Raw genomic sequence first — 27,569 nt, 5'->3', positions numbered from 1 at the left:
ATAAGCTATTTCCTATCACATGCAGACCAACTGTGACTTGGGAAATGTATCTCTTTTCTTAGCTTCTATGTATACTTATAATATATCAGGAAATTAAGGCAAATTCTACAGCAGGAACTGATACTGTTGTTACAATGCTCAAATATAATTTATGCCTTTCAGACCTTAACCCTTACTATGCTGGGCATGATTGCCTTTGCGACTGGTGTAGATCATGATCAGCCTGCACATCCGTGCAGTCTGGATCATGATCTGCACTGTTTGCCATTCAGTCAGTATCTTTTCTGTAAACACCTTTTTTAACAGTTAATGGTACTGTCCAAATTGGAAAATAGAAGAAGTTCATTATAGAGATTTAGCAGGGTAACGGTTAATAAATGATTTCTGATTCATGCAAGTGCCCATTATCCGATACATTATTTGTGTTTCTTTGAAAATTTGAAAGACTGAAAAAAAAAGGTAGCTAAAATATTACAAAAAAAAAACAACAAACTTACTTAAATGCTGCTTTTGGACGTTTCATCTGCATACACATTTTAAATGGGGACTGGTAGAAATCTACGTCAGTTTCAAAATCTATAAATGCTTCCCCTTCAGCTGTAAAAACTACTCCAGCTCTACCCATCTCTGATGCCAGCCGCATTCCTCCTTCTATCACCAAGGCTCCACTGTATTTACAAAAAGGAAAATGTATTAGATTTTTATTTTATTTTGGGTTTAACCATTGAAGGGAAATTTATAAAATGTGACATGATATATGACAAAAAGGTGACATGCAAAGTGCAAGAATCCAAACTTTATCAAGAACGATTTTTAAATTATCTCCCTTTATATACTTTACTGCTGAAGGACATGTAATTAATCCTGATTTAATGATAGATGTCAATGGAAAGAAGTGCAGGAATCATATATCTGTCAAGAACAACTTCTAAATTACCTCCCCTATTATACTAGAATTTTTTGCAAAGTTAAATGTTATACCAATAGATGTTAATGACTAGATATGCAAAAACTTCTTTAACTACTGACTTGAAACTCTCTTCCAGTGTAAAACTCAAAGGCATGTCTATCAGACTACTCTTGTTTTGTTATTTAAGAAATAATATATCTCATTTAGTGATCTGTCGCTGAATAAATCATTGTTTGGAGTTCAGATGCGAAGGAATTATATCACGATACCAAGGACTTTAAAGTTCATCCTCGATGGCATTCATTAAATACATGCCCGTTTTCAATTGGTTTCTTTTCCAGCGCGCCGCTATGCCGTTTGACGCTATGACGTAATAATTGTGATGTCAGAACAGTTTTCAGCCTTCTTTGCTTAATAGGAAAATGAATCGGATCATGTTAGAATCAGAAATAATTTTTTCACTTTAAAGTTACTGTTTTTAAAATATGACCCACAAATATGACGATCTGGCTTAACCCAATTACTTATGAATATCTGCTAGTCAAAACATGTCAAAATGACAAAGTAACAGACTTCTTTAAACAATAAAAAAACCCAGTAGTTATTACTTTTCATATCAAAGAAATTATATTAAAACTAAATTGAACTGAACTGTTCGACTAAGTTTTAGACACAAAATGATGCTGTCAATCTTTTTTTCATACCTTTTTAATATCTTACCTATTTCTTATAAGAGATTCAGAATTTCTATTCCAGAGACTAATGCTAACCATCCCTGTTAAGTCTATGGAAGCAACACCAAGAACTTGTAAGTCTACAACAAGACCGTTAGCTAGATGAAATCTTTCACTATGATCCTGCAGAAGGAAACTCATCTGAAAATGAAACATCAAAGTTTAGATTTAGTATATGTATAAATTATTTTCTAATTCTGATTATATTATAACTGCCATTTATTTCTCATACTCCTTAAAGTGATGGCCATTTGGAATGAGAGCTTCCTGGTTCTTGTGATCTTGCCTTTCCTGATTCCCTGACCAGCAATAATCTGTTTTCTTCAAAAGTAAATGACAACTTCCTAACCACAAACAGTAGTTGGGGACAAATGCCATTTTTTATAGTCTTTGAAAGCATCTTATATGCCAAGTAATCAAACTATGAATAAGTCTAAGCTATCTGCTATATCTCTGCATATAGCCAAATAATGACAATGGCACCCAACTTCAATTTCCTAACCAGTCACATACATTTTAAAGGTATTCAAACCATCTCAAATTCTGCATTTAAACCTGCATAGTCCATTTTCTTTTCATAATTTGTCTGCTTTTAAAAGCTACAAATGGTTAAAAGAATTATTTTTACATATAATTCCCCTGAAGCCAGGCAATCTGTTTCCTTCTTTAAAGGACATTATCTCATCATTTTTTAGTTAGTAGTTCAATGCCTTATTGACAACCTTTAAACCCAGAAATTTATCATTAACATACTTCACACTGAAAGGTACACTGGAAGATTAAATTCATCATTACTGACAAGACATTTCTTCTGAATATCTGAGCAGTACTAAATGTCCATTCAGAAAGAGTATAAGGGCTTTGATTGTAAAAATATACAGTTGCATCTTCTCTCCATGTATAGACATGTGTTTTACCTGTAATGCAGTAACAGGATCAGATGGAGCATTCCATACAGCGGACATAAGACCACCCGAGCCTCGGAAAAACTCCACAGATGGCAAGGCAACATCAAGGATCTTAAGTCCTAGCCCCGCAGTGGCCTCCTCATCTCCAGCATCTGGGTCTGGCTCCTCGCCTAGCAAGGACTCCAACCCAGAAGCATAAATACCAAACTGAAATATGATGGAAATTACATAAAATGTACTGGTATAAAACAACAGGATTAAATAATTTCCTATTTAATCTATACATTCATTAAGAAGGCTTTTCCTAGAATTCTCTATAAACATAAGGCAAAACCATTAATATATAACATCATTTTAAAGAACTGCAAAGGTGGTACATGTAATAGCTAATTTTTAATTTTTTTAAAATATCTTGATTAGTTTAGAATTTATTAATAACAAGAGCTCGTAGAACACGAAATGCCCCACCACCCCTAAATGCATTCAGCAATTGCACAAGGAACAGAAATTACTTAGTCATTGTATACAAAAGTTCTACTGTTCTGGGTAAATGTGACCTTGACCTTTGACCTATTGACCTTAAAATAAATAGAGGTCATCTGCTGGTCATGATCAACCTCTCTATTAAGTTTCATGATCCTAGGCCCAAGCGTTCTTGAGTTATCATCCAGAAACCGTTTAACTGTTCTGGGTCACTGTGACCAGACCTTAGACCTACTGACCTCAACATCAATAGGGGTCATCTGCTGACCATGATCAACCTTCCTATCAAGTTTCATGATCCTAGGTCTAAGCATTCTCAAGTTATCGTCCGGAAACCATATAACTGTTCTAGGTCACTGTGACCTTGACCTTTGACCTGACCTTGAAATCAATAGTCATCTGCTGGTCATGATCAACCTCCCCATCAATTTTCATGATCCTAGGCCCAAGCGTTCTTGAGTTATCATTCAGACACTGTTTAACTGTTCCGTGTCACTGTGACCTTGACGTTTGACCTATTGATCTCAAAATCAATAGAGGTCATCAGCTGGTCATGACCAACCTTCCTGTCAATTTTCATGATCCTAGGCTTAAGTGTTCTTGAGTTATCATCAGGAAACCATTTAACTGTTCTAGGTCACTGTGACCTTGACCTTTGACCTACTGATCTCAAAATCAATAGGGGTCATCTGCTGGTTATGACAAATTTCCCTATCAACTTTCATGATCCTAGGCCCAAGCACTCTTGAGTTATCATCCGGAAACAGATTGGTCTACATACCGACCGACCAACATCTGCAAAACAATATACCCCTCCTTCTTCAAAGAAAAAAAAATTTATATATAAAAAAATCGTGTTCATCAGTGTCACTTATCCAACTGTTACAACTACAGCTAACTGATAGTAGGGTATAAAACATGAAAGCAAGTGTTCACAGAACTTACATAAGGGATCTGGTACAAGGAATATTTAAACTCACACTAAGTATTTTCTGTACAGCATCATTGTTAACAATGTTGATATCCATGGCACTCTTCTTCAGTACCTTGGACCTTGCCATCTCCATATATAAACCATAAGTTGCATTGGCATCCTGGGTTTCTGAAAATTTCAAAAGAAAAGAACTATTTTTAATCTTCCTGTAACCAAATCACATACACCCCTATGATTGCCAGTCTTATGTAACTGACTATGTAATACATTAGTGGAAGTGTTCTAAGAGATATTTACTGTTGAATATTTATACTCTGTAAAAACATTAAAAACTATGGAACTGGAAGAAAACTTTGTAGAAATACTGTAAAACCATTAATATTTGTGAGGAACTTATTTTCATGGATTCTGAGCTGAATCAACTCATGAAATTTGAATCCCAATGAACAAGTACAATTCATTTTATGTTCCAAAGTTGAAGCCCATGAATTCCTATCCCCTAAAATAGCCATTCTGACCAAATCTAAAACATTTGTGCCCATGATATTGAATAACTAGAAGATGCTTTTGTAAACAAGCGATCACAGAGTGATCTTGGCGCCCACCATTGAGCCATTTTTGACTGTTCCAATTTCAAGACTAGCCCAAGATCAAAATCAAAGCCAAATTTCATTTCGGTACACAACACTGTGCATGTGGTCCATGCATGTGGTCCAAATTTGAAAGCTGTAGCTTGAGAAATGTGGAAGTAGGTCACAAGATCAATTTCAAGGTCAAAGTTCACTTCAGTACACAAAACTATGCATGTGCTTCAAATCTGGAGGCTGCAGCTTGAGAAATATGAAAGTAGGTACCAGGTGAAAATCAATGTCAAATTTCAACTCAGAACACAAAAATATGCATGTGGTCCAAATTTGAAGCCTGTAGTTTGAGAAATGTGAAAGTAGTTCACTAGGTCATTCTCCAGATCAAAGTTCATTTCGGTACATAAAACTATGCATGTGGTCCAAATTTGAAAACTGTAGCTTGAGAAATGTGAAAGTAGGTCACAAGGTCAAAATCAAGGTGAAATTTCATTTTGGAACACGAAACTATGCATGTGGTCCAAATTTGAAGCCTGTACCTTCAAAAAATGTGAAAGTAGGTCATTAGGTCAATGTCAAGGTCAAAGTTTTTTCTGGTGCACAAAACTATGCATGTGGTCCAAATTTGAAGGTTGTAGCTTGAGAAATGTGAAATAGGTCACTAGGTCAAAATCAAGGTCAAATTTCATTTCGAAACACAAAACTACCCATGTGGTCCAAATTTGAAACCTGTACCTTCAAAAAGGTGAAAGTAGGTCACTAGGTCAATGTCAAGGTCAAAGGTTTTTCGGTACACAAAACTATGCATGTTGTCCAAATTTGAAGGCTGTAGCTTGAGAAATGTGAAAGTAGGTCACTAGGTCAAAATCAATGTCAAATTTCATTTCGAAACAGGGAACTATGCATATGTTCCAAATTTGACGCCTGTACCTTCAAAAAAGTGAAAGAGGTCACTAGGTCAATGTCAAGGTCGAAGTTTTTTCCGGTGCACAAAACTATGCATGTGGTCCAAATTTGAAGTCTGTAGCTACAGAAATGTGAAAGTAGGTCACTAGGTCAAAATCAAGGTCAACTCATGTCAAGGTTCATCTTGCCACTCAAAAATACATGTGGTCCAAATTTGAATGTTGTAGTTATTGACAAAAAGATTTTAAAAGAACCACTAGATGATGCTACATTACAAATATCAAAGCCCTAGGCTTTGTGGTTTGGACAAGAAGATTTTCAAAGTTTTTCCCGATATAAGTCTATGTAAACCATATGACCCCCAGGGCGGGGCCATATTTGACCCTAGGGGGATAATTGGAACAATCTAAGTTGAAGACCACTAGATGGCCCTGTGGTTTTGGACATGAGGTTTTTCAAAGTTTTTCCCTATATAAGTCTATATAAACCATGTGACCCCCGGGGCGGGGCCATATTTGACCCCAGGGAAATAATTTGAATCATCTTGGTAGAGAACCACTAGATGATGCTTCATACCAAATATCAAAGCCCTAGGCTCTCTGGTTTTGGATAAGATTTCCAAATTTTTTCCCTATATAAATCTATGTAAATTATAGAAATAAACAAAGGGCCATAACTCCCTCATAAATTGTTGAACATGTCTGATTTTCAGGGGGACACAACTAGGGTACCAATACATCATTCTGATAAAGTTTGGTCAAAATCCCCCCAGTAGTTTCTGAGGAGATGCAATAACGAGAAATAGTTAACGGACAGACGGAATGACGGATGGATGGACCACGGACGCAGTGATGATAGTGGGCTAAAAAGCGCATGTCTCCCCCATTGCATAGTCGTATATGCAAGAAGTCAATAGGGGAGAAGAGCGAAAGTCAAAGAGACACTGATGGTTGGCTGCAATAGGGATCACCTATTTGGCATGTCCAATCATCCCACTAAGTTTCAACATTCTGGGCCTAGTGGTTCTCAAGTTATGAATTGGATACGGTTTTCCATGTTCGGGCTGCTGTGACCTTGACCCTTGATCAAGTGACCCCAAAATCTCTGCATGTCCAATTACCCTATTAAGTTTCAACATTCTGGGTCAAGTGGTTCTCAAGTTATTGATTGGAAAGAGTTTTCTATGTTCAGACCCCTGTGACCTTGACCTTTGAAGAAGTGACCCCCAAAAACAATAGGGGTCACCTACTCTGTTATTCCTATCTCCCTATGAAGTTTTAAAGTTCTAGGTCAAATGGTTCTGAAGTTATAAACTGGAAATGGATTTCCATTTTCTGTCCACTGCGACCTTGACCTTTAACTGAGTGACCCCAAAATCAATAGGGGTCATCTCCTCTAAATGACCAATCATTCTAAAGTTTCAACATTCTGGGTCAAGTGGTTCTCAAGTTATTGATCGGAAATGGTTTTTTTCATGTTCAGGCCCCAGTGACCTTGACCTTTAACAGAGTGGCCTCAAAATCAATAGGGGTCATCTACTCTGCATGACCAATCATCCTATGAAGTTACAACATTCTGGGTCAAGTTGTTCTCAAGTTACTGACCGGAAATGGTTTTCCATGTTCAGACCCCTGTGACCTTGAACTTTAACTGAGTGATCCCAAAATCAATAGAGGTCATCTACTCTGCATGTCCAGTCATCCTATGAAGTTTCAACATTCTTGGTCAAGTGGTTCTCAAGTTATTGATCGGAAATGTTTTTTCATGTTCAGACCCCTGTGACCTTGACCTTTAATAGAGTGACCCCAAAATCAATAAGGGTCATCTACTCTGCATGACCAATCATCCTTTGAAGTTTCAACATTCTGGGTCAGGTGGTTCTCAAGTTACTGACCGGAAATGGTTTTCCTTGTTCGGGCCCCCGTGACCTTGACCTTTAACGCAGTGAACCCAAAATCAATAGGGATAATCTACTCTGCATGTCCAATCATCTTATGAAGTTTAAACATTCCGGGTCAAGTGGTTCTCAAATTATTGATCAGAAATGGTTTTCCATGTTCAGGCCCCTGTGACCTTGACCTTTGACGGAGTGACCCCAAAAACAATAGGGGTCGTCCACTCCATAAGTCCTGCCACCCTAAAAAGTTTGAAGGTTCTAGGTCAAATTTTTCTCCAGTTATTGATCGGAAATGAAGTGTGACGTACGGACGGATGGACAGGGCAAAAACAATGTCTCCCCCACAGGGGGGGAGGGAGACATAATTTCACAGTATTCTGGTATTTCTTTCAAGAAATATATTCATGGTTCATACCTACTATTTTACAGAACAAAAAGAAACTGTATTTTTAAGCTTAATCTGGTATAATTTTGGATTTACAGTTACATGTGAAGTTGCCAAAAATACCAAATCCGTAATTAAAAACTCTAATTATAGTAATGAAAAGTGTGCAACACATCCATGCCATCAATGCAAGAAATAATATTCTTTTTTTTCAACTAAGCATGCCAATAAAATGTGAGCAATATTGTTGCTACAATAATTAAAATCATTTTAAATTTCCACCCACTAATCCACCTCTACTAGTATATCCACATGTATATCTCTTTAAGGTTTTTTTTAATAATTGTCTGAAAATTATTCTGTATTAGCCTCTATTTGTTTGACAGCTTTTTGGATCAAGCCAATACAGTAAAATCTGCTTCAGCTGTCACCTCTATTAAGCAACCTGTCTTAAGCAGCCAGTGTATCATTTCCCAAAATGGTCATTCATTCTATAAATGACCTGCGTTAAGCAGCCACTTTTTCCAACTCCCTTGGCTGGCTGCTTAAGACAGATTTTACTGTATTAATAAATATACATTTCTTCCGAAGTTACCTGCTAATAAGCTGCTAAAGGCACTTGACTTTCCTTTCTGGGCCCAGATATTGTAGTTATTTATAGCTGTATCCTTCAAGATTTCCCTGGTTGTGTTCCTGAAAACAGGATCAGTCTGTTACATAAAAAATTCTTTATAACAGTTCTCTCGCATTTTTTCTTGAACGTGAAAAGTGTTGAAAATACATGGGAAAGTACCTCATTTCTTTAGATATCAGAAATGAAGAAATTGTTAGTTATATACATTTTGTGTAATACAGATATGTGAATGCCAAGCTGATGAATCATTAAACAATTTTGTTCTTGAAAAAGTAATCAGGAAATACATTAATACACTAGTCAACAGTGTAACATCATATATCTTTATCCATCCCAGTTTTGTTCCTTTCCATTTCTTTCAACTGACTAATACAATAGCTGCCACTAACTTATTTTCCAAGCAAGGATTTTCTAATGAGGGTCAAAAGTTAGGTAAAATGTAACCTTTATGCCAATGGCATTTAATCACAATGTTCTGCAGGCAGTTCGAAAAAATCTCCATTTCTATTCTGCTCTTACTGTAACCATGATTATACTTATAAAATTACCGCAAGAACTCACCTGAGCTCAGGACTATATTTGGCAATATCGACAATTTTTCTGAGTATAAATGTAGATAACTCAAAATTAATCTGGTCTCCTTGTGCTGCCAACATCAGATTACGAACAATTGAAGTTGAAGGTCGGAGGCTAAGCAACAATTCCACTGAAGCAGCTCTGACAGAAGTATCGTAGGTTCTTTCCGTTTGATGATAAATCTTCAGTAAAGACTTTATATCCTAAATAAAATCAATATATAAAATAAAGTTCATATAAGAACGTGCTGTCTTGCTTAATTCTGATCTTCGAAATGTGAAGAGATTTTAAAGATGCAACACGGTGGCTATCCAACATGACTATTTCTTGGACAACCATGCCATGCCTGTTACTATTTTTAGGACTGATTTAGGTTTTTTTATTAAGAAATCTAATAAACATGCACTTTTCAAGATGTGTCCACATCTATTACAGTTATGTGCAAAAACTTTCTGAAACAATATTAAGTAAAACAAGATATTACATAATAACAGGGTTAATAAAGTTTGAAACAGAATTCAATGTAAACACAATTTTTCAAGTAGATGTTATGAAAGCAACATCAGTCCTGTCTGTGATTTTGGGAACATGACTTTAAACATCTTCTACACATTTCAAAGAAAAAAGAAATAATAACACCATGAATAAATTCTTACAAAGATTTTATCTGTGTAAAATTATGCCAAACAAAACAAGAGCTGTCGGAGGACAGCAACGCTCGACTATTCAACAGCCTTGTCGATTAAATGAATACGAAAGTCGAAAAAGGGGCATAATTTAGTAAAAAAGCAAAATAGGGTTATGGAACCTGCTTAGTGCTTATCAGCTAATGACAGTGGACAAGTGTGTGAAGTTTCAATCCATTCCCATAAGTGGGTACTGAGATATCAGCTTACATATAAGAATTTAACCCAAAACTCCTAAGTTGAAAAAGGGGCATAATCTTGTAAAATGCGAAGTTGAGTTATTGACCCTTTGCACTGCATGTCATATCATGACAGTGAACAAGTGTGTGAAGTTTCAATCCTTTCCTATTAGTGGATACTGAGATACCAGCTTACATACAAAAACTTAACCAAAAATTTCTATGTTGAAAAAGGGGCATAATTTTGTAAAAAAGCAAAATAAAGTTATGGAACCTGCTTTGTGCATGTCAGATCATGACAGTGAACAAGTGTGTGAAGTTTCAATCCATTCCAATTAGTGAATACTGAGATACCAGCTTACATACAAAACCTTAACCAAAAAGTTCTAAGTCGAAAAAGGGGCATAATTTTGTAAAAAAAGCAAAATAGAGTTATGGAACCTGTGCAATGTAAGTCAATTTATCACAGTAAATAAGTGTGTGAAGTTTCAATCCATTCCCACCAGTGGTAACTGAGACACCAGCTTACATACAAAACCTTAACCAAAAATTTCTAAGGCAAAAAAGGGGCATAATTTTGTAAAAAAGCAAAATAGAGTTATCGAACCTGTGCAATGTAAGTCAGTTTATCACAGTAAATAAGTGTGTGAAGTTTCAATCCATTCCCACAAGTGGTTGCTGAGATACCAGCTTACATACAAAAACTTAACCAAATCGGGACGCGGACGCGTGGGCGAGTCCAATAGCTCTACTATTCTATGAACAGTCAAGCTAATAAAAAAAATGATAACAATAAACAATATCTCTCAAAACATACATAATATGTATTATCAAAATAGAAGTTTAAACACTCACCTTTTCCTCAATGTACTGGGAAGAAATTCTCCTCAAAGCTTGAACTGCTGTAAAACCTAGCATTGAACTGCTGTCCTTGTTTGAAATAGTTTCGAATATTTTCTCTTTAAAGTCAGGCAGACCCGAGTTGCCCATTGAACGTACATACAACAAATGACACTTCTCTTCTGGACATTGAGTGAAGAAATCCAAGATAGATTTCTTATAATCTTTAATAATCTGAAAATAGACAGGGTGTATCTCTTCAAAAAGTAAATATTTAAAGCCTGTTCAAAATCTTGTGTACTGTAAAAGTGATTTTCTGCAAACAATATAATGTTAAGTGTCTGAGACGCTTTTAAAGTGAGGAACAAAATAAACAATCTACTGTGAAATCATTAATATTTATGGGGGACTAATTTTTGTGGATTTTGTTCTTGTGTAAGTCAAAATAAAATTCCAACAAACAAGCAAAGTTCCTGTTTTTTTGTATCTGAAGAAGTGAAAACCCATCAATTCAAGTCCCAAAGTAATAGCCATTTTAGACAAAAGCACAACAGTTTCATACCCATGAATATTCAGTCATTTTTTATTTTTGTAGTCTGGATGATTATTGCATCCCTTTTATTCTGCCTCTTGAAAGGAAACAGCTACATTGGTGTTGTTAAGAATTTGCACTTTGTAGTTAGTTATTCTTTTGCAGATTAACTCAAGAGCGTAGGAGCTGGGGTGGCAGGGGGGGCACCCGCCACCCCAATATTTCGAGGAGCGGCGAAATGCCGAACTCGTAAATTTATGAAAAGGCTAGAAAATATAATTGAAAACAAGCAAATCTGATGAATTGGTATCCCCCACCGAAAGGGTCTGTGGTGAGGAATGGCAAAAAAATATATCCAGCAAAAAGTTAAGGATGTTAATAAGAAGCAAATAATTTCATTAGTCAAAATCAATTTAACAGAAAACAAATGTTTAATTAAAGAGTACATAATAAATGTATGATACTTTGATCCTGACTAAAGAATTTATTTTGAATGGGATATGCTTACTGTAATAAGCTTAGCTTTTAAAATTAAATGCAGTTAATTGAAATGCGAGGTGGGAGAATGGTACAACTTGCATGTTGATAATTATTCAAGGAAGTTTTGAAAAAAATCTAAAATAAGGCATGAAAAAAAAATTTTTTTTTTTTAGAGGGGGGTATGGAGGGGCAGGGGGTGTGACCAAGGCAAGTTTGTGACCAGGTGTGGGTGAAAAACTTCACATGTTAATAATAAATGTTCAGGGAAAAGAAATGAAAGAAATTTAATGAAATTCTGCCAAACGGTAAGTTTGTTATGTACAAATATGTGGATTTTTAGACAATTAAAGGGCAATAACTCTGAAGTTACAAAAGAAATCCCTACCCCTACCGAACTGTGTGCGCACAAACACATTATAGTGCTCTAAATTCTGTTTAAGTTTCATAGTTCTAGGTCAAATATATCAAAAGTTATGATGCAGAAATTGCCATATTTATAGTACCCTATATAGTTAACACTAGAAACTTCTAAGGGCCATAACTCCGGTGTTACTTGGGCAATCTGACTGAAACTTGATGGGCCCCATAACCTCATAGTGGTGAACATGTATATATGACGTTTGTTTGAAAAAGAATCTAAAATAAGGAATAATTTATTTATTTATGTTTTTTGGGGGGGGGGGGGGGGGGTCGGGTGTGATCAAGGTAAGGTGGTGACCAGGTGTGGGTACACAACTTCACATGTTTACAATAAATGTTCATGGAAAAGAATGAAAGAAAAATGAAATTCTACCAAATGATAAGTTTGTTATGTACAAATATGTGGATTTTTATACAATTAAAGGGCAATAACTCTTAATTTACAAAATAAATCTGAACGAAATTGTGTGTACACAACCACAATATGGTGATCTAAAGTCTGTTTAAGTTTCATAGTTCTAGGTCAAATATATCAAAAGTTATGGTGCAGATATTGCCATATTTATAGTACCCTATATAGTTAACACTAGAAACTTCTAAGGGCCATAACTCTGGTGTTACTAGGGCAATCTGACTGAAACTTGGCGGGCCGCAAAAACTCATAGTGGTGAACATGTGTATGAAGTAATATATAAATATTCCCAACCATTTCCTAGATATGGCTCCGGACGGACGGATGGAAGGACGGACGGACAACGCCAAAACTATATCCCTCCGACTTTCGTCAGGGGATAATAAATACAGCTGTCTTCCACTTATCATGAAGTGCATCAGCAACTGATATGTACACAGAATCTTGTCATATCGCTTAGATCTTGCTAGATCACCTTGGTGACAGGGTATTGTACAAAATCGATATTCCGCAATGACCTAGGTCGCTGTATTTTCACGCCCCGCAGACTCGGATTTTAGGCAATACATTAATTTAACTAATAAAAGTTAATCATATTTAATTGCTTACTGCCAAAATTGCAATTAATGTTGTGTCTAGAATTCTGCCGACAAAGGAAAGTATCTTGAGTAAAACACAAATGCAAATCGGGATCTTTATATGTCTTTACATAAAATATATTAAATTAAATATTTTTGACACTTAAACATATTGTTTGAAAATCAAAGGCACCAATAATAATGATAACTTCAACGCATAATATGTAGACAAATCCTCATAGATTTTACAGATCTAGTTAAATTTACAAGTATTACAGCTTCTACATAAAAATATAACAGACCAATCAGCCTAGCAATTTTGCATTTCCAAATCGATCATATGGTAAAAAGAACCCTGATTCCATTCATTCAACCCTCAATGGTTCAAAGAAAACAGTAAACTGCGTTTTACCTTTATAATGCCATTTAATGACTAAAATGCCAAAAGGATTGGATTACCCCTTTAAGTCAGGGTCTTGTGCTCGATCCCCTACTTAGGACATTACTGGTTTTACTCTGGCAAGACACTATCCTATCTAACATCGTACCGCCATTACAGTGTTTAAACATAGTAAACTGTAAATAGGGATGAAAACTCGAAAAAAAACCCGAGTATGTTCAACAGATACTGAGCAGTCCAAGAAGTTGCAAGATTGCACCAGCTATATGCAAAATTTTCCCGGGGCCAAAGGAGGGGGACCCCCCCACCCTCCGCCGCCCTAATGCTCAAATCGTCCCTACGCCCCTGTAACTGTTTAATGTTTATACAATGTACTTGTTTTAAATTCATTTGTTGCTTTCTTTGCAACAATTAGCAAAAATATCTCGAATATCACCCAATCTAAAGAGACAAACACACACACAAAAAAAGAAAATATTTTGCTAAAGTCCTGCACACACTAGATTCTCCAGAGTTCAACTGATCAAGTTTCAACTGTTCTATTTCTTAAGTCTCATACCTCAAACTGACATTGTTCTGGATCCTGACAGAAATTATATACCACAGCTCCAAGTGCTAGAGCCACAGCTTCTCTCACATCTGGACTAGGAAGCTGTTGCTTAAATAGTTTCTAGAAAGAGAAAGAAGATATTACAGTATACTGGTACATCCTGTTAATTCTAATCTTAGATATTCAGCTCTATGAAGAGTTTGCATTTTAGGGAATTTAAAGCATTACAAACAAACTTCTATCCAAGTTTCAAGTTAAGCTGTGAAATTCAGTTAGACTACTTTTAATTTTCTTCCTGCACACTGACAATAGTATCAGCAAGTCAAAGATATACTGAACCAATTAATAAATATGACGATGATAGTAATAATGATGATGATGACGTCAGATGATAATGATGATGGTGATGATGATGATGATATTAAGGGTCATTGTACAAAGTTACACTAGGTCTCCAAGAAAATTTAAGAGGGTCTCCAAAATCTGAATGTTAGGCAGTCCTGACACCATGAAACTGAATCCTAATGGAAGCTCTGCCTATAACAGAATTTCTTAAAACTTTGGATATTGAAGGACAAACATCATTTCAATACTGGTGACCTATGACTTTTATTGCATATCTTTGTTTCTCAGATGATTGTCCTTCAATACCCGAAGTTTGAAGAAATTCTATTATTGGGAAAAATTTTGCCCATGTCATATACAGAGATTCTAGCATACGCCTTTAAGAAGCCAGTCAGCTAACTTTCAAAGCAGAGCTTTTGTCTTAATCTCAACTTGTTTGAAGCACCAAAGCAGCCACCTGCCCTTAGCAGCCAGACTGTGTCACTCCATTGACAGGCTGCTTAATACAGGTTTGACTGTACATGACTTAAGCATATATCAGTAAATAATTTTCTGGAAGTACTTTGTCTAATGCATTACACTTGTGATCAAATAATCAAATAAAACCCCTGGATGGGATTAAACACTCAAACTTAAATCCTTATAGGTCAATAAATTTGTATTGAGAAATATACACAAGTTCCACAGTGGAGTTACATGATGACTTAAGTAATGGAATATTACTACACGAGAGAATAAGTGAATACTTACTTCTCCATGCAAAGCTTGTAATGTAATAAATAATACATTGTATTCATTTTTTACGAAGCATAACCAAAATTGAACAAGAGCTGTCTCCATAGCATGACACATGCCCCCGATGGCACTTTGAATGAATAGGTATGGCCGATGTTAAAGTTTAGGACCTTTGACCTACGGACCTGGGTCTTGCGCGTGACACGTCGTCTTACTGTGCCACACATTCATGCGTAGTTATTTTAAAATACATGCATGAATGACAAAGATATGGACCGGACATGCCCATCAATACGCTATCATGAAATATGACCTTTAACGTCTAAGTGTGACCTTGACCTTTGAGCTACAGACCTGGGTCTTGCGCGCGACACGTTGTCTTACTGTGGTACACATTCATGCCCAATAATTTTAATATCCATGCATGAATGACAAAGATATGGACCGGACACGCCCATCAATGCACTATCATGAAATATGACCTTTAACGTCTAAGTGTGACCTTGACCTTTGAGCTATGGACCTGGGTCTTGTGCGCGACATGTCGTCTTACTGTGGTACACATTCATGCCAAGTTATTTGAAAATCCATCCATGGATGACAAAGATATGGACCAGACACGCCCATCAATGCACTATCATGAAAAATGACCTTTAATGTCTAAGTGTGACCTTGACCTTTGAGCTACAGACCTGGGTCTTGCGCGCGACACGTCGTCTTACTGTGGTACACATTCATGCCCAATAATTTTAATATCCATGCATGAATGACAAAGATATGGACCGGACACGCCCATCAATGCACTATCATGAAATATGACCTTTAACGTCTAAGTGTGACCTTGACCTTTGAGCTATGGACCTGGGTCTTGTGCGCGACATGTCGTCTTACTGTGGTACACATTCATGCCAAGTTATTTGAAAATCCATCCATGGATGACAAAGATATGGACCAGACACGCCCATCAATGCACTATCATGAAAAATGACCTTTAATGTCTAAGTGTGACCTTGACCTTTGAGCTACGGACCTGGGTCTTGCACGCGACACATCGTCTTACTGTGGTACACATTCATGCCAAGTTATTTGAAAATCCATCCATGGATGACAAAGATATGGACCGGACACGAAAATTGCGGACAGACCGACAGACTGACAGACGGTTCAAAAACTATATGCCTCCCTTCGGGGGCATAAAAACAGGAACATAAGTAAACACTTTAATACAATATTAATAATGAATACAAAACTTACAGACCAACATCTAAAACATTTATGTCTTAGGTTCCATTGTATCTTAACATAAGTATGTTACAAGTTTTACACACTGATACTGTAGGACTAGACTATAACTCAGAATGTGACAAACTCATCACAATTTATAAACAAACAAAACATACTAGAAGATCTTTAACAAGGTATTCCCCAGGATGAGTTGTATATGCAGCACCCAGCAGGTATCTCAGGGGATACGCTAAATTCTTTGTCTCTTCAAAGTTCAGTAACTCCATCATGGCTTTCTGGGCAGACGGCGTCTGTGTTGCTGCACCAATATCCAACAACTGTGGTCTGATAATATACACATAAATGACTTAATTCATAAACTTACAGCACTACACATACACAAATCAAAAATCTAAAATGAAATGCAAATACTCATAAGCAAAGCAATCTGTATCATATACAACAATGTCGAAGTTTCAGATGTACTTCAAAATTTGGAGAAAATTTGTGTAAGCTGCCTGGTAGATACATGCTGTCATATTTTTGTCCCTTTTGGCTGGACATTTATCTCACCTGGTGACAATGACACTACATTTCATTTAATCAAATCTGATTATCTAAATAATACTGAATTTTATATCAATTTGCCGAAAAAGCCAGACGTATAAGGCATAATTTCTCACTGTTTATGGCTGGAAAAAATAACCCACTGAGTTTCTTTCTGAAATAATGCATGTGAACTAATATCTCACAATACAATTATTTCATACTTACACAGTATATGTGCTATCTGGACCAGTCATCGCTTCTGATATCTTTTCTTTCCCTGAAGTTCTAAAAGCTTTCAGGAGTTCTAAAAATGCTTTTCCTGACTCAGCAGTGCCTACTTTCTCACTAACCAAGCTGTCTTTCACTTTTGTAATCACATCTTGTGGCTGAAATAGACAGAGTTTATATAATTTTCATTAGAAGATTCACGACCTTCCAAGTGGCTTAGAAGATGAGGGGCTGGCACGAAATTAAGCTACATGTATTTGACATTCAAGTGTGACTTTGACCTTGAACTTACTGACCTGGGAGTTGTCTTGACAAGGTTAAAAACAACTGATACTAGTTTTATTACTTTAGTGGTAAACAAGATATAGAGCAGACACAATGGTCTTTATGGGGGGTGCTACTGTATTCTAAAAGTACTGACTGAGCAAATTTTACCTTCTGGCATGTATTACGTGTACAATGTTGAATTTCTGGAGCGCTTGGAAGTAACGTTTCCACCACTGGATAATTGGAGCCTGAAAATGGAAAATTTCTATCACTGCAGTGTGTTTTCTTGTTTAATTTTCATCATGACAATTTGTGATATAACTTTGAATGATACCAACCTATCAAGAATTTTAAGAACATTTTAAGGAAATTTCATCCATCAAATTTTATTCCTATTTTAGTGGCTGGTAGCAAGTTAAAAGCTGAAAGGAAACTAAATCTGACATAAGTGACCTTAAAGTTAAACATTGGCAATTCAGCAGTTAATAATCAGTTTGTTTAAATTCAAGTTTATTTAAAGTCGTCACAGATTTCTTGACCCCACCAGAAGAATATTCATTAGTTATTTTCGAAGATAGTACAGGATACAGAAGATAGCTTCCATTGTTTTTACATGCAAAGTGTAAAGCATACAACAAAGTCACATCCAAATACAACCTGACAGTAGTTCTTACTTAGAGGAGTAACTGTGGTATCAAACTCACAATCTCTTGTATCATAGTTCAGTGTCTTAACACTTGACTACTTTATTCAGTCTTAATAGTCAGTTGCTCATACATTTCACTTTAGTGAAGGATCTGACAAAGAAATAAACTGACTATGAAGTAACAGATTTATTTATATACAGTTGCAACTCGGTATCTTGAATTCTAAGGGATCAAGTGTTTTACCTCGAGATTACCAAAATTTGACTTATAATATTTTATGCATGTGTTTTTCAATAAGGAACTTGAAAATGTCTTCAAGACTGTCATAATTTTGAGATAAAGGAGTTTGAGATATTGAGTTCTGACTGTATTTAATTACTTTACCATCTTTAATGAATTGTGCTGCCGACTCGAAATCTTCAACAGGGAGTTTATCAGTATCAGCTGCTGGCTCTGTACTTAATAATGTCAACTTCTGTCTGAAAAGTTACAAAAAGTTTGTAATTGTCATCTCTCATACTTAATCATTCTTGAATAGAAATTCAAACTAGAGCTTGCTTTTCAGCAAAAACATGTCTTCCACTCCTCCAGACCTCTAGTACAGATAAAGCTGGTGAGGGAAGACATTACCTTAAACAGGTACTTTCACAATCAAGTTACACAGTTTATTCAGACTCTGTACTGAAAGCAGTAGATTACTCAAGTAAGAATTTTTAGGAAAAAACAACAGCCACAAGTAAATATTTATCAGAATGGTTGAAAATATTCATCTGAAGATGAATAAATTGACCATTTTTGCACTGTCTTGTAAACAGTACAACTTTTCATTTCACATCGCAATACTTGTTCCGGATGATCAATACACTTGGAACCTAAGGTCAATTCCGATTTGAAATACTGGTAAAGACTTTAATACCCCATCATGTATTTTATAATTCTTGGTGTACATGAATGTAACTTAGTAAAATCATGACATAATGTACAATTTGTTTGTTCACAGTAAGCAGTTAATTTTAAATACAACACAAAACATTTACTAGTATTATAAACACTTACACAGCTAACACCATAGCATTGAGTGTAGATTTAATATTAATTGATGCTACATGTCTGTTAGATCCCATCATGCTATGTACAACATTATTTTCCAGCTGATATGTCCATGTCCTACTGCTGCTTGAAGATACACCAAACACCTGTAAGATTCAGATCAAACACAATCTAATGTATCCTCTGAAATTACTGACTAAAGTTTGTAAAGAACAAAAGTTTGTGGATTTTGCAGTTTTTGTAGTCTACTAAATTTAATCCCAACAAAAAATGTAAAATCCCTTTTCTTCATCTTCTGATTAATTAATAACATGACCTACCTTGCAAAATATAATCTTAGGAGATTTTTACTACAATGTAATTGAGCTATTGATTTTTTTTCCATCAAAAGATTTATAAAATTTTAAATATACTTACTGCAGTATGATTAACTGAATGTGTATAGTCAACATTCAGCAACAGATGAGATGGCAAGAGATGCTAACTATACCCTTATTAAAATTAACTTTTCCTGGAACAGCTGAACCTGCCTTAGCGGCCACCTGTATTACACAACCAGATTGTGTTGCTAGCTGGCTGCTTAATACAAGGTTGACTACATAAATATATACTTACTACTGGTCTTTCTATAAAGAAATGGCACAAAATGCAAGGCACATTATGATTAGTTTTGCAGAGAAATCTGGGTAGAACCAACAACCTTATTAAGACAGACTTTTTTTAGACAGACCAATTCTTGCTCATATGGAAGAAATGGCTACAGGAAAGGTTTCAACAAACACATGTGATATCATATATATATTTACCTCATTTTCATTTTTATGCTGTCCTGCAATCTCCAGGTTTTCACACTCAAACTTCTGTTTCACAATTGTTGGGCCAGAAATCTCGTAGACAGTTTTACACTCTCCGGATACATCCAGCTAGAAGCCATGGAAAAACAGGCAAGTTAACATGTAATTATATATAACTAGCTTTGAACTTAAAATTCCCCATTTTCTATAAAATTCGAAAGGTTTACCATGAATATTCTGTACATCATGTTTAATTTTTACTAGTATTTTGTTTAAGCTAGAACTTCTGAGTCATTTAGACTCAAAAAAGATAGATATAGTGTTCAAAAGTGGAAGATATGGCGTTCATAAAAGAAAGCTACATGATCTGGCATCTAAAATATTTTTTTTACATGTTTTAAGTTAATAGATTTTACCAACATTTTTACAGTTTCTTACATGTAAAATATATATTTGATATACTTCATTGTGAAATGTCAGATGTATTTCACTCCAATAATTCCCCACAAAACATGTTGGATTTTTTCATTACTTTCTTAGTAACCTTTTACTCTCACCTCAGACCTCTCTCCAGGCTCGGACTGAACTTGGAACATGGAAATGAGACCTTTCTTGATGTTGGTACAGAATATGGAGTCATTTTCTATAACATACACTCTACCCACAGTTCCATCCATGTACTCAAAGTAAACAGGAAACTTCACCATGTCTAAAAGCTGCCCCTCCATTCCACCTCGATGAAGACTTGTGAGAGCAGCTTGACTGACCTGAAACAATACACCTCTTTGTTCATTCTTGTCTGTTATGAAAGCTTGAAAGCTTAAGATGCACTTTAGTTGTGAGATTAAATTAATGTCAAATATAAGGGTTCAGTAAGAAGTTTTATCACTGGTGTCACGTCACTGACATTTTTGACATCAGAAACTGATTTTTTTCACTAAGTAGTTACAAACATTAGTGCTGCAAAGCAAAGTTGACACTGTGAGGATGACACCAAATTTTTAACAGCAGACAACAGAAAAACATTAATTTCATGCAATGAGGCGTAACTGTCAATGCCTTAAGGCATGTAGGAGAAAATTTAATATATGTGCGTGAGAGCATGATTCGGACCTAAAATGTGTAAGCCTCATGCCCAACACTTGACAACGTCACAAGTATGATGAGGAACCAGAGCTTGACATTCTGTTGATGATTCTTTTTGTTTGTTTGCAGTGTATGTTTTAGCTTGCAGCAAAATGGAGTCGGTATACATTGCAATTCTATAAACTGTTAATAAACATGCACCTAAAATGAAACAATCCTAGAAAATAATATTTTACCCATGTAATTAGAAATGAAAAAGCATACAACTTGATACAGTTTTATAATGATACAACAATGAATGAATGCACCCTGGACACAGTGACATTTCTTCATGCTCAACCCTCGTAATTAGGTTTAAACCAAGCTTCGTTCTTTAAAAGCACTGATAAACCCACACCTGTAGTCTAACCATCTGCGATTCTTTATCCTCAAACATCGGGGTGAAATCAAACTCGAGTCGAACTCTCAGGCCAACATCCTGATATGCCCTTGTCTCCTTTTTAGGTGAATCATCATTAAACAACACCTTAGTTTCATAGGTGTACTTGTATGTCTTCCCAAGTTCATAGTGAACACATTCACCTGAAAAATTATTGTAGCTATATTAACATTTTCATTTTGTGACATTTGGTAATCAAACATCTGAAACAATATACACCATTATCCAGATAATTGTATAACCCAAACCTGCTCCCTAGCATTGGTCAGCATAATTATATAGACAGACAAATTCATTTCATTCCATTGTTTTCAAGCAATTTTAATCAGACAGTGGAGAATGAACCTGTAAGAAAAGGATGCTTTTACAACATGTGTAAGAGAGGCGGACCCAGGTCCCTTTGTTACAAACATGTTTTATAAATGTTCCCAATAATTTCCAGGTTAATCACTATGCTATCACTTTCCTAAATATTCTAAAATGTATGAATATTACTTATTAAAAGTAATTATACTATTTTGAAAATACCTTGACAACAGCCAAATTTTGCTAACAATTAGGAACATTTTCGGAAGTGCAAAAAATATCATTTACAAGTTTTAGTCCATTTTCATGTATTTTGGAACACTAGTAAATACATAATATTACATTGTACAATTTTGAAAATACTATTATGCGGCAATTTGCACTACATTAAAAATAAATCAAGTCCAGTGTAGTTTATCTGTTTTAATTTAATAAAGTTTCAATATTTTAACACAACAGAAATTTATCTGGTTCACCAGAAATGTGTTGGAACACCAAACACAAATTTAAACGCTTAAGTCCATGCGGAACACCACAAATAAAAATAGTGTAGTTAATCTTTATGAAGGAACACCTTCTACTTTGTCATCTAAGAGTAAAGTGCAAGAATATGCTATATTTTAAATTAAGAAACATCATGTTAAAATATATGAAGGATTCTCATTGGTTATGTGAAGTGACATCTGACATATTTACACATATGGCTTGAGTAATTACTTAGTTATCATGTAACACAATATTTGGCAGGTACTTAATGATTAAACAGAAGAACAGGAAAAACAACACAAAGCATTTTTACAAGTTGACAGCTTGGCTTCCTGGCTTAACAATCTTTTTGAGACTTTGAGAGTCACCTTAACATAATCTGACACTTAAGTAATTTCCTATAGTAAAAGAAAATGAAAATTTCCAATGACTGAAATAAACATAAGAATTTACAAAACTAATTATTAAATCAACTCTAACTTTAAAAGACAAACAGTTTGATACTAAACATGTCAGTATTCTATAAATATAAATATTATTTTAAATTTTATAAAAAATGCATTGTATAAAAAAAATGACAAATATTTGCTTCATAATAACTTCCCCCTGCTTCTTTTACTTTGGTCCCCAAAGTCAAATAAAATATTGAATATGAAATATAATTATGTATCAGTTCCAGTCACTAATCTTTTTTTCAAAATTCTATTAGTTCCAAAGTCACAACCCATAAGGGCCTGAAGGAGCTATGTAGAAAGGTCTAATGAATTCTTCTTTTGAGGTACATGCAACAGTGAAGTGGTCCTCTTGGTCACAGAGCTTGCATGTTATTCCAATGGAAGGACACTCATTCTGGGTGTGACTTATGTTACCAGTGCATCGTGTGCAGGCATACAGGAAGATGGAATTTCCTTTACTTTTATCTGTTTTATTTAATTTTATGATTTCATCTGCCAGGCTTTTTATTTCTCTTTCACAAGCCCAAACTATTTTCTCTAGTCCTTTAATTTTATCACACTGATTTTCTGCGATGGTTTCAAGGTGATTGTTTTGTATGTTTAACATGGCAACAACACGTTTTGAAGTATTGATGGTTTCTTCCAGCACTGAGCATTGATCCGTGATTTTAGAATGTTCAGTTAGTAAGGTGTCTTTACTTAGTTCCATTTCTTTCATCTGATCGCGTAATTTTGTGATGAGTTCAGACTGGATTTTAGACTTGTGAGTCAGATATTTGTTCTCATCCTCTAGAGACCTAATCATTTGGTTTTTGGATACATTTTCCTGTTGAATCGTCAACACAACTGATTTGACATCTTCTGCTTTAGCTGAGATATTCTCCAAATGGAATCTTGCTAATGAATTGAAACACTGTTTTTGTAGTTCTAAATCCTCCATTTGGTAGAAAGGAAGGTTTTCAGCATCCTTTCTGTTCAGGAATGCTGTCATTCTGGCAGTGTCCCTTAATTTCTTTTGTTTCTGAACAAGTGATGGTGACCTATAGTGCACACTGGTGTGATACAGTTGTTGTGATTGCTGAAGTATCCTGTAGTTCTGATTGATAGGAGATAAGTAGATCCAGTTTCCATGTTTATGAGTTCTTCTGGTAAATCCAAACATATTTCCTTGCAGTTTCATTTCAAGTTGACTTTAAAGTTCAGTAAAATATTTTCTTGTAGATGTGGGGAATAAGATGAGTAACTCACTTGGATTATGTCCTCAGAGGTACATGGAAAGTCAGATGAGCTAAAAAGTCATCTGGCCGGTTTCTCTCACCAAACTATTATGCGGCAATTTGCACTACATTAAAAATAAATCAAGTCCAGTGTAGTTTATCTGTTTTAATTTAATAAAGTTTCAATATTTTAACACAACAGAAATTTATCTGGTTCACCAGAAATGTGTTGGAACACCAAACACAAATTTAAACGCTTAAGTCCATGCGGAACACCACAAATAAAAATAGTGTAGTTAATCTTTATGAAGGAACACCTTCTACTTTGTCATCTAAGAGTAAAGTGCAAGAATATGCTATATTTTAAATTAAGAAACATCATGTTAAAATATATGAAGGATTCTCATTGGTTATGTGAAGTGACATCTGACATATTTACACATATGGCTTGAGTAATTACTTAGTTATCATGTAACACAATATTTGGCAGGTACTTAATGATTAAACAGAAGAACAGGAAAAACAACACAAAGCATTTTTACAAGTTGACAGCTTGGCTTCCTGGCTTAACAATCTTTTTGAGACTTTGAGAGTCACCTTAACATAATCTGACACTTAAGTAATTTCCTATAGTAAAAGAAAATGAAAATTTCCAATGACTGAAATAAACATAAGAATTTACAAAACTAATTATTAAATCAACTCTAACTTTAAAAGACAAACAGTTTGATACTAAACATGTCAGTATTCTATAAATATAAATATTATTTTAAATTTTATAAAAAATGCATTGTATAAAAAAAATGACAAATATTTGCTTCATAATAATACAATAAAAATGCTATACCAGTCAGTTCTATTAAAGTATTATTAAGTAAGGAAATTATTGAACTTTCAATCCAACATACATCTAATATCACAGTTTTTTTAACAGTTTATCTTGTAAATGTTATTGCAGCTTATACTTGGCATTTTCTCATGGACAAAGATGTTTTTATGACGGCTGAACAAAGTGTAGTCTTTTAAAAGATTTCTTTATTTTGTTGGTAAAACCACGTCGTGACCATAAAACAATCAAATTATAAAGACGTCTTCAGGATGTCTTTTGTTTGCTGGGTAACATAATTTAATGATTAAGTCCAAGTGGTGTTGGCTGCATGTGAGGTGGTTTATAACTACCCAACAGGACAGTGATGATGGGTATTTTCCAACACATCAATTTGTAACATAATAAAATCATGTTTACATGTTATACCATTAGGAATAATTACACCTTTCTGGAGAGATGTACCAAAAGGTTATAAACGCAAGCATTAGAATGTAGTGTTTCCTGCAGGCCTTTTTAACATGGCGCAGCGCCATGCCCCGTTTGAAGTGCCGCCAAGGTGCCCTTCAAGCTGCCCGTTTGCGCCATGTGCCCTTTTATTTTATCAGGCTTTTGTATTTATCTTGAAAAGTGCCCTTTCAAAACCAGCCTGGATAGCCAATGTCCGCGGGGCATGTTCCGTGTATTGTACCGTCAATTATCGGCTTTGATCAACAGGTCGACACGTGAGTGCATCAACTGTGAATGACCCTGATTAAGAACTGACAGGATTATGCAATCAATTACTGTTTTATGATTCTTTAATTGGAAACAGTAGATGAAAAATTGTTGTTTTTAGCACGTCGGCGGCGAAGCTACATTTAGCCTTTTTACGGAAGAGATGATTGAAAACGGTCAGTTAACACATGATTAAAGGATAATTATTTTAAAAGGTTGTAATCAATTAAAATGTAGATTGATTGTCGCACATTTTTGATGCGCTCATTAGGCCTTTAAAAATAAAATGTTGAATGTTTGCCCTTTGCCGATATGAAAAATGACCAGACTCAAAATGTTTTACATCGATTTTATCTACAAGATATATTTTATTCCTTCACGGGTATCATTTATTAAAATAATATAAGATAAACATTTAAGCTTCAGAATGATACCAAATTCATTAAAATCGTCAAATGTCTTGTTTAATAATTACGAAGTCGTACTTTCCAAAGCACATTCATAACGCGCCGATGCAGAAGTCGCCACCATTTTGAAAATTTGAAAACGTACATCGGTATGAAAATAACCGATAACCTAGCGATTAAGTTATAAAACCTGATCGAGAAGTAAATGAATAAACTAAAAATGCAAGGCCATAGTTTTGTTTTAGTAAAAATTTGTCAAAATGATTTTATAAGGCCGAAATTTAAGTTGAAAGTGCATGGCCGCTTTCAAGCAAGCCGAAGGTTTGAGTTACTATTCGCAATGAACCATAGGTATTCACATGTATGTTTATTTTACTTAATACTGTATGATTAGATAGAAAAAAAAAACAGATTCATAGTCAATCATTGATTCAAACTAGTGTATGTATCGCAGAAACTTGATAAAAAATAGTGGCAGAAGATCTAATCTAGCAAATTTCACAGCATGTACATTTTGCGTAGCATTCTACTTTCGTTTTCGTATGCCCAAAACAATAGAAAAATGTAACTTTCCATGTAGATTTGTCTTCTAAATCTTACTGACAACGAAGAACAATGGATTTAATCAGCGATATAGGTACACAGTCATTGATTACATGTAGATTTGACGAACTGCCTATGCTCTTAACGTAATTCAATGGTGAAATGGTATGTGATGATTGACAAAATAAAGTTGCGCATTGATAGTTGTTCAATAAAACTTGTTGCTTATTAAATTATCACCTGATATCTGTCTCTGAAAATGCAAGCCAGCACTTCATGTTGGTAACAAAATAAGAATATTTGAAAGTATGGTAAACATTACCTAAGGAATAATACAAAATATCTACCCCATATCTGAGATATGAAAGATTCTCAAATGCAATGTGAAAATAGTATGTAAAATGGTGTCTGTAAAATGATGCCAGCAAGCGTACTTAGACGAATGCCCTTTCAGTGCTAACCGCGCATTAAAAGTGCCCTTTTTCAAGGGAAGCACCATGCCCCTTTTAGAGTCTGCAGGAAACACTAAGAATGGTATAATTAGTTCAGGTTAAAATCTAGGGTGAAATTAATCATGAACAAGTTATGTAACTTTGAACTTAAGTAATGCATAATTATCTACCAACAAATACTTCTAAACAAAAGTTTTACTCAACATTCTGTTACAAATGAGTTAAGATAATTACTGAAAAAAATAACAACATACCTTGTAATGCTAAAATAGCAAATAAGAAGTAAATATACACTATATAACTGTATTCTGCTGCCATGTTGTAAATGTGTAGTTAACACACAAGAATGTATTAAATTTCCTCTTTAAAACAAAACCACACTGCTGTATCAAGTCTCAAGTCCAAGGTTCACATGCCCCCTACTTACAGTGATAAAATTATCACTGAATGTTTAAACCACTGATGTGTCAGTTGTTGAGTGGCTTTGCAACTTTATAAATGTTGCAACAAAGTACCAATACAAAGGGCAAACTATATTGATAAAAAAATTTTTCATAACTTTTCAACAAAAATTAACAAAATGAAATGCCAAATCCAGAATTCATGCAAACACTGCCAGCATCCTAAACTTCTAAAACTCCCCTCAGTAGCCTCACTAACAGAACAGCTGATCGTAAACAAAATATGAAACAAAGAACGAAGTGTCAAATCACTTCCTGGCCATCAAAAGTATGGATTACGGTAAGTATGAATTAATTACGTAAAATT

At 35.0% G+C, this 27,569-nt stretch overlaps 1 protein-coding gene across 2 annotated transcripts in view; it reads right to left on the bottom strand.

The window, feature by feature from the left end:
• LOC123564602 (microsomal triglyceride transfer protein large subunit-like) overlaps positions 1 to 27,444 on the bottom strand; it is a 52,415-nt gene extending 24,971 nt beyond the window's left edge. For both annotated transcript variants that reach the window (XR_008369946.1, XM_045358304.2), the window contains exons 1-17: positions 27,056 to 27,444; positions 21,351 to 21,535; positions 20,425 to 20,634; positions 19,880 to 19,996; positions 19,080 to 19,219; positions 18,408 to 18,502; positions 17,545 to 17,624; positions 17,107 to 17,267; positions 16,509 to 16,677; positions 14,038 to 14,148; positions 10,672 to 10,890; positions 8,937 to 9,154; positions 8,337 to 8,434; positions 4,016 to 4,137; positions 2,562 to 2,759; positions 1,631 to 1,785; positions 498 to 668 (exon numbers count right to left, since the gene is read on the bottom strand). Coding sequence is in view for 1 of the 2 variants with exons in the window: in XM_045358304.2 (XP_045214239.2) it covers positions 498 to 668; positions 1,631 to 1,785; positions 2,562 to 2,759; positions 4,016 to 4,137; positions 8,337 to 8,434; positions 8,937 to 9,154; positions 10,672 to 10,890; positions 14,038 to 14,148; positions 16,509 to 16,677; positions 17,107 to 17,267; positions 17,545 to 17,624; positions 18,408 to 18,502; positions 19,080 to 19,219; positions 19,880 to 19,996; positions 20,425 to 20,634; positions 21,351 to 21,535; positions 27,056 to 27,119 (2,513 nt within the window). In the remaining variant the exon portion in view is untranslated. The remainder of the gene's footprint in view (positions 1 to 497; positions 669 to 1,630; positions 1,786 to 2,561; positions 2,760 to 4,015; positions 4,138 to 8,336; positions 8,435 to 8,936; positions 9,155 to 10,671; positions 10,891 to 14,037; positions 14,149 to 16,508; positions 16,678 to 17,106; positions 17,268 to 17,544; positions 17,625 to 18,407; positions 18,503 to 19,079; positions 19,220 to 19,879; positions 19,997 to 20,424; positions 20,635 to 21,350; positions 21,536 to 27,055) is intronic.
• Positions 27,445 to 27,569: the final 125 nt, after the last annotated feature.

Source organism: Mercenaria mercenaria, chromosome 2 (assembly GCF_021730395.1).
Source record: "Mercenaria mercenaria strain notata chromosome 2, MADL_Memer_1, whole genome shotgun sequence".
Classification (NCBI taxonomy): domain Eukaryota; kingdom Metazoa; phylum Mollusca; class Bivalvia; order Venerida; family Veneridae; genus Mercenaria; species Mercenaria mercenaria.
Note: the sequence above shows the minus strand (reverse complement) of the source record. Positions and strands in the feature narration are given on the sequence as shown.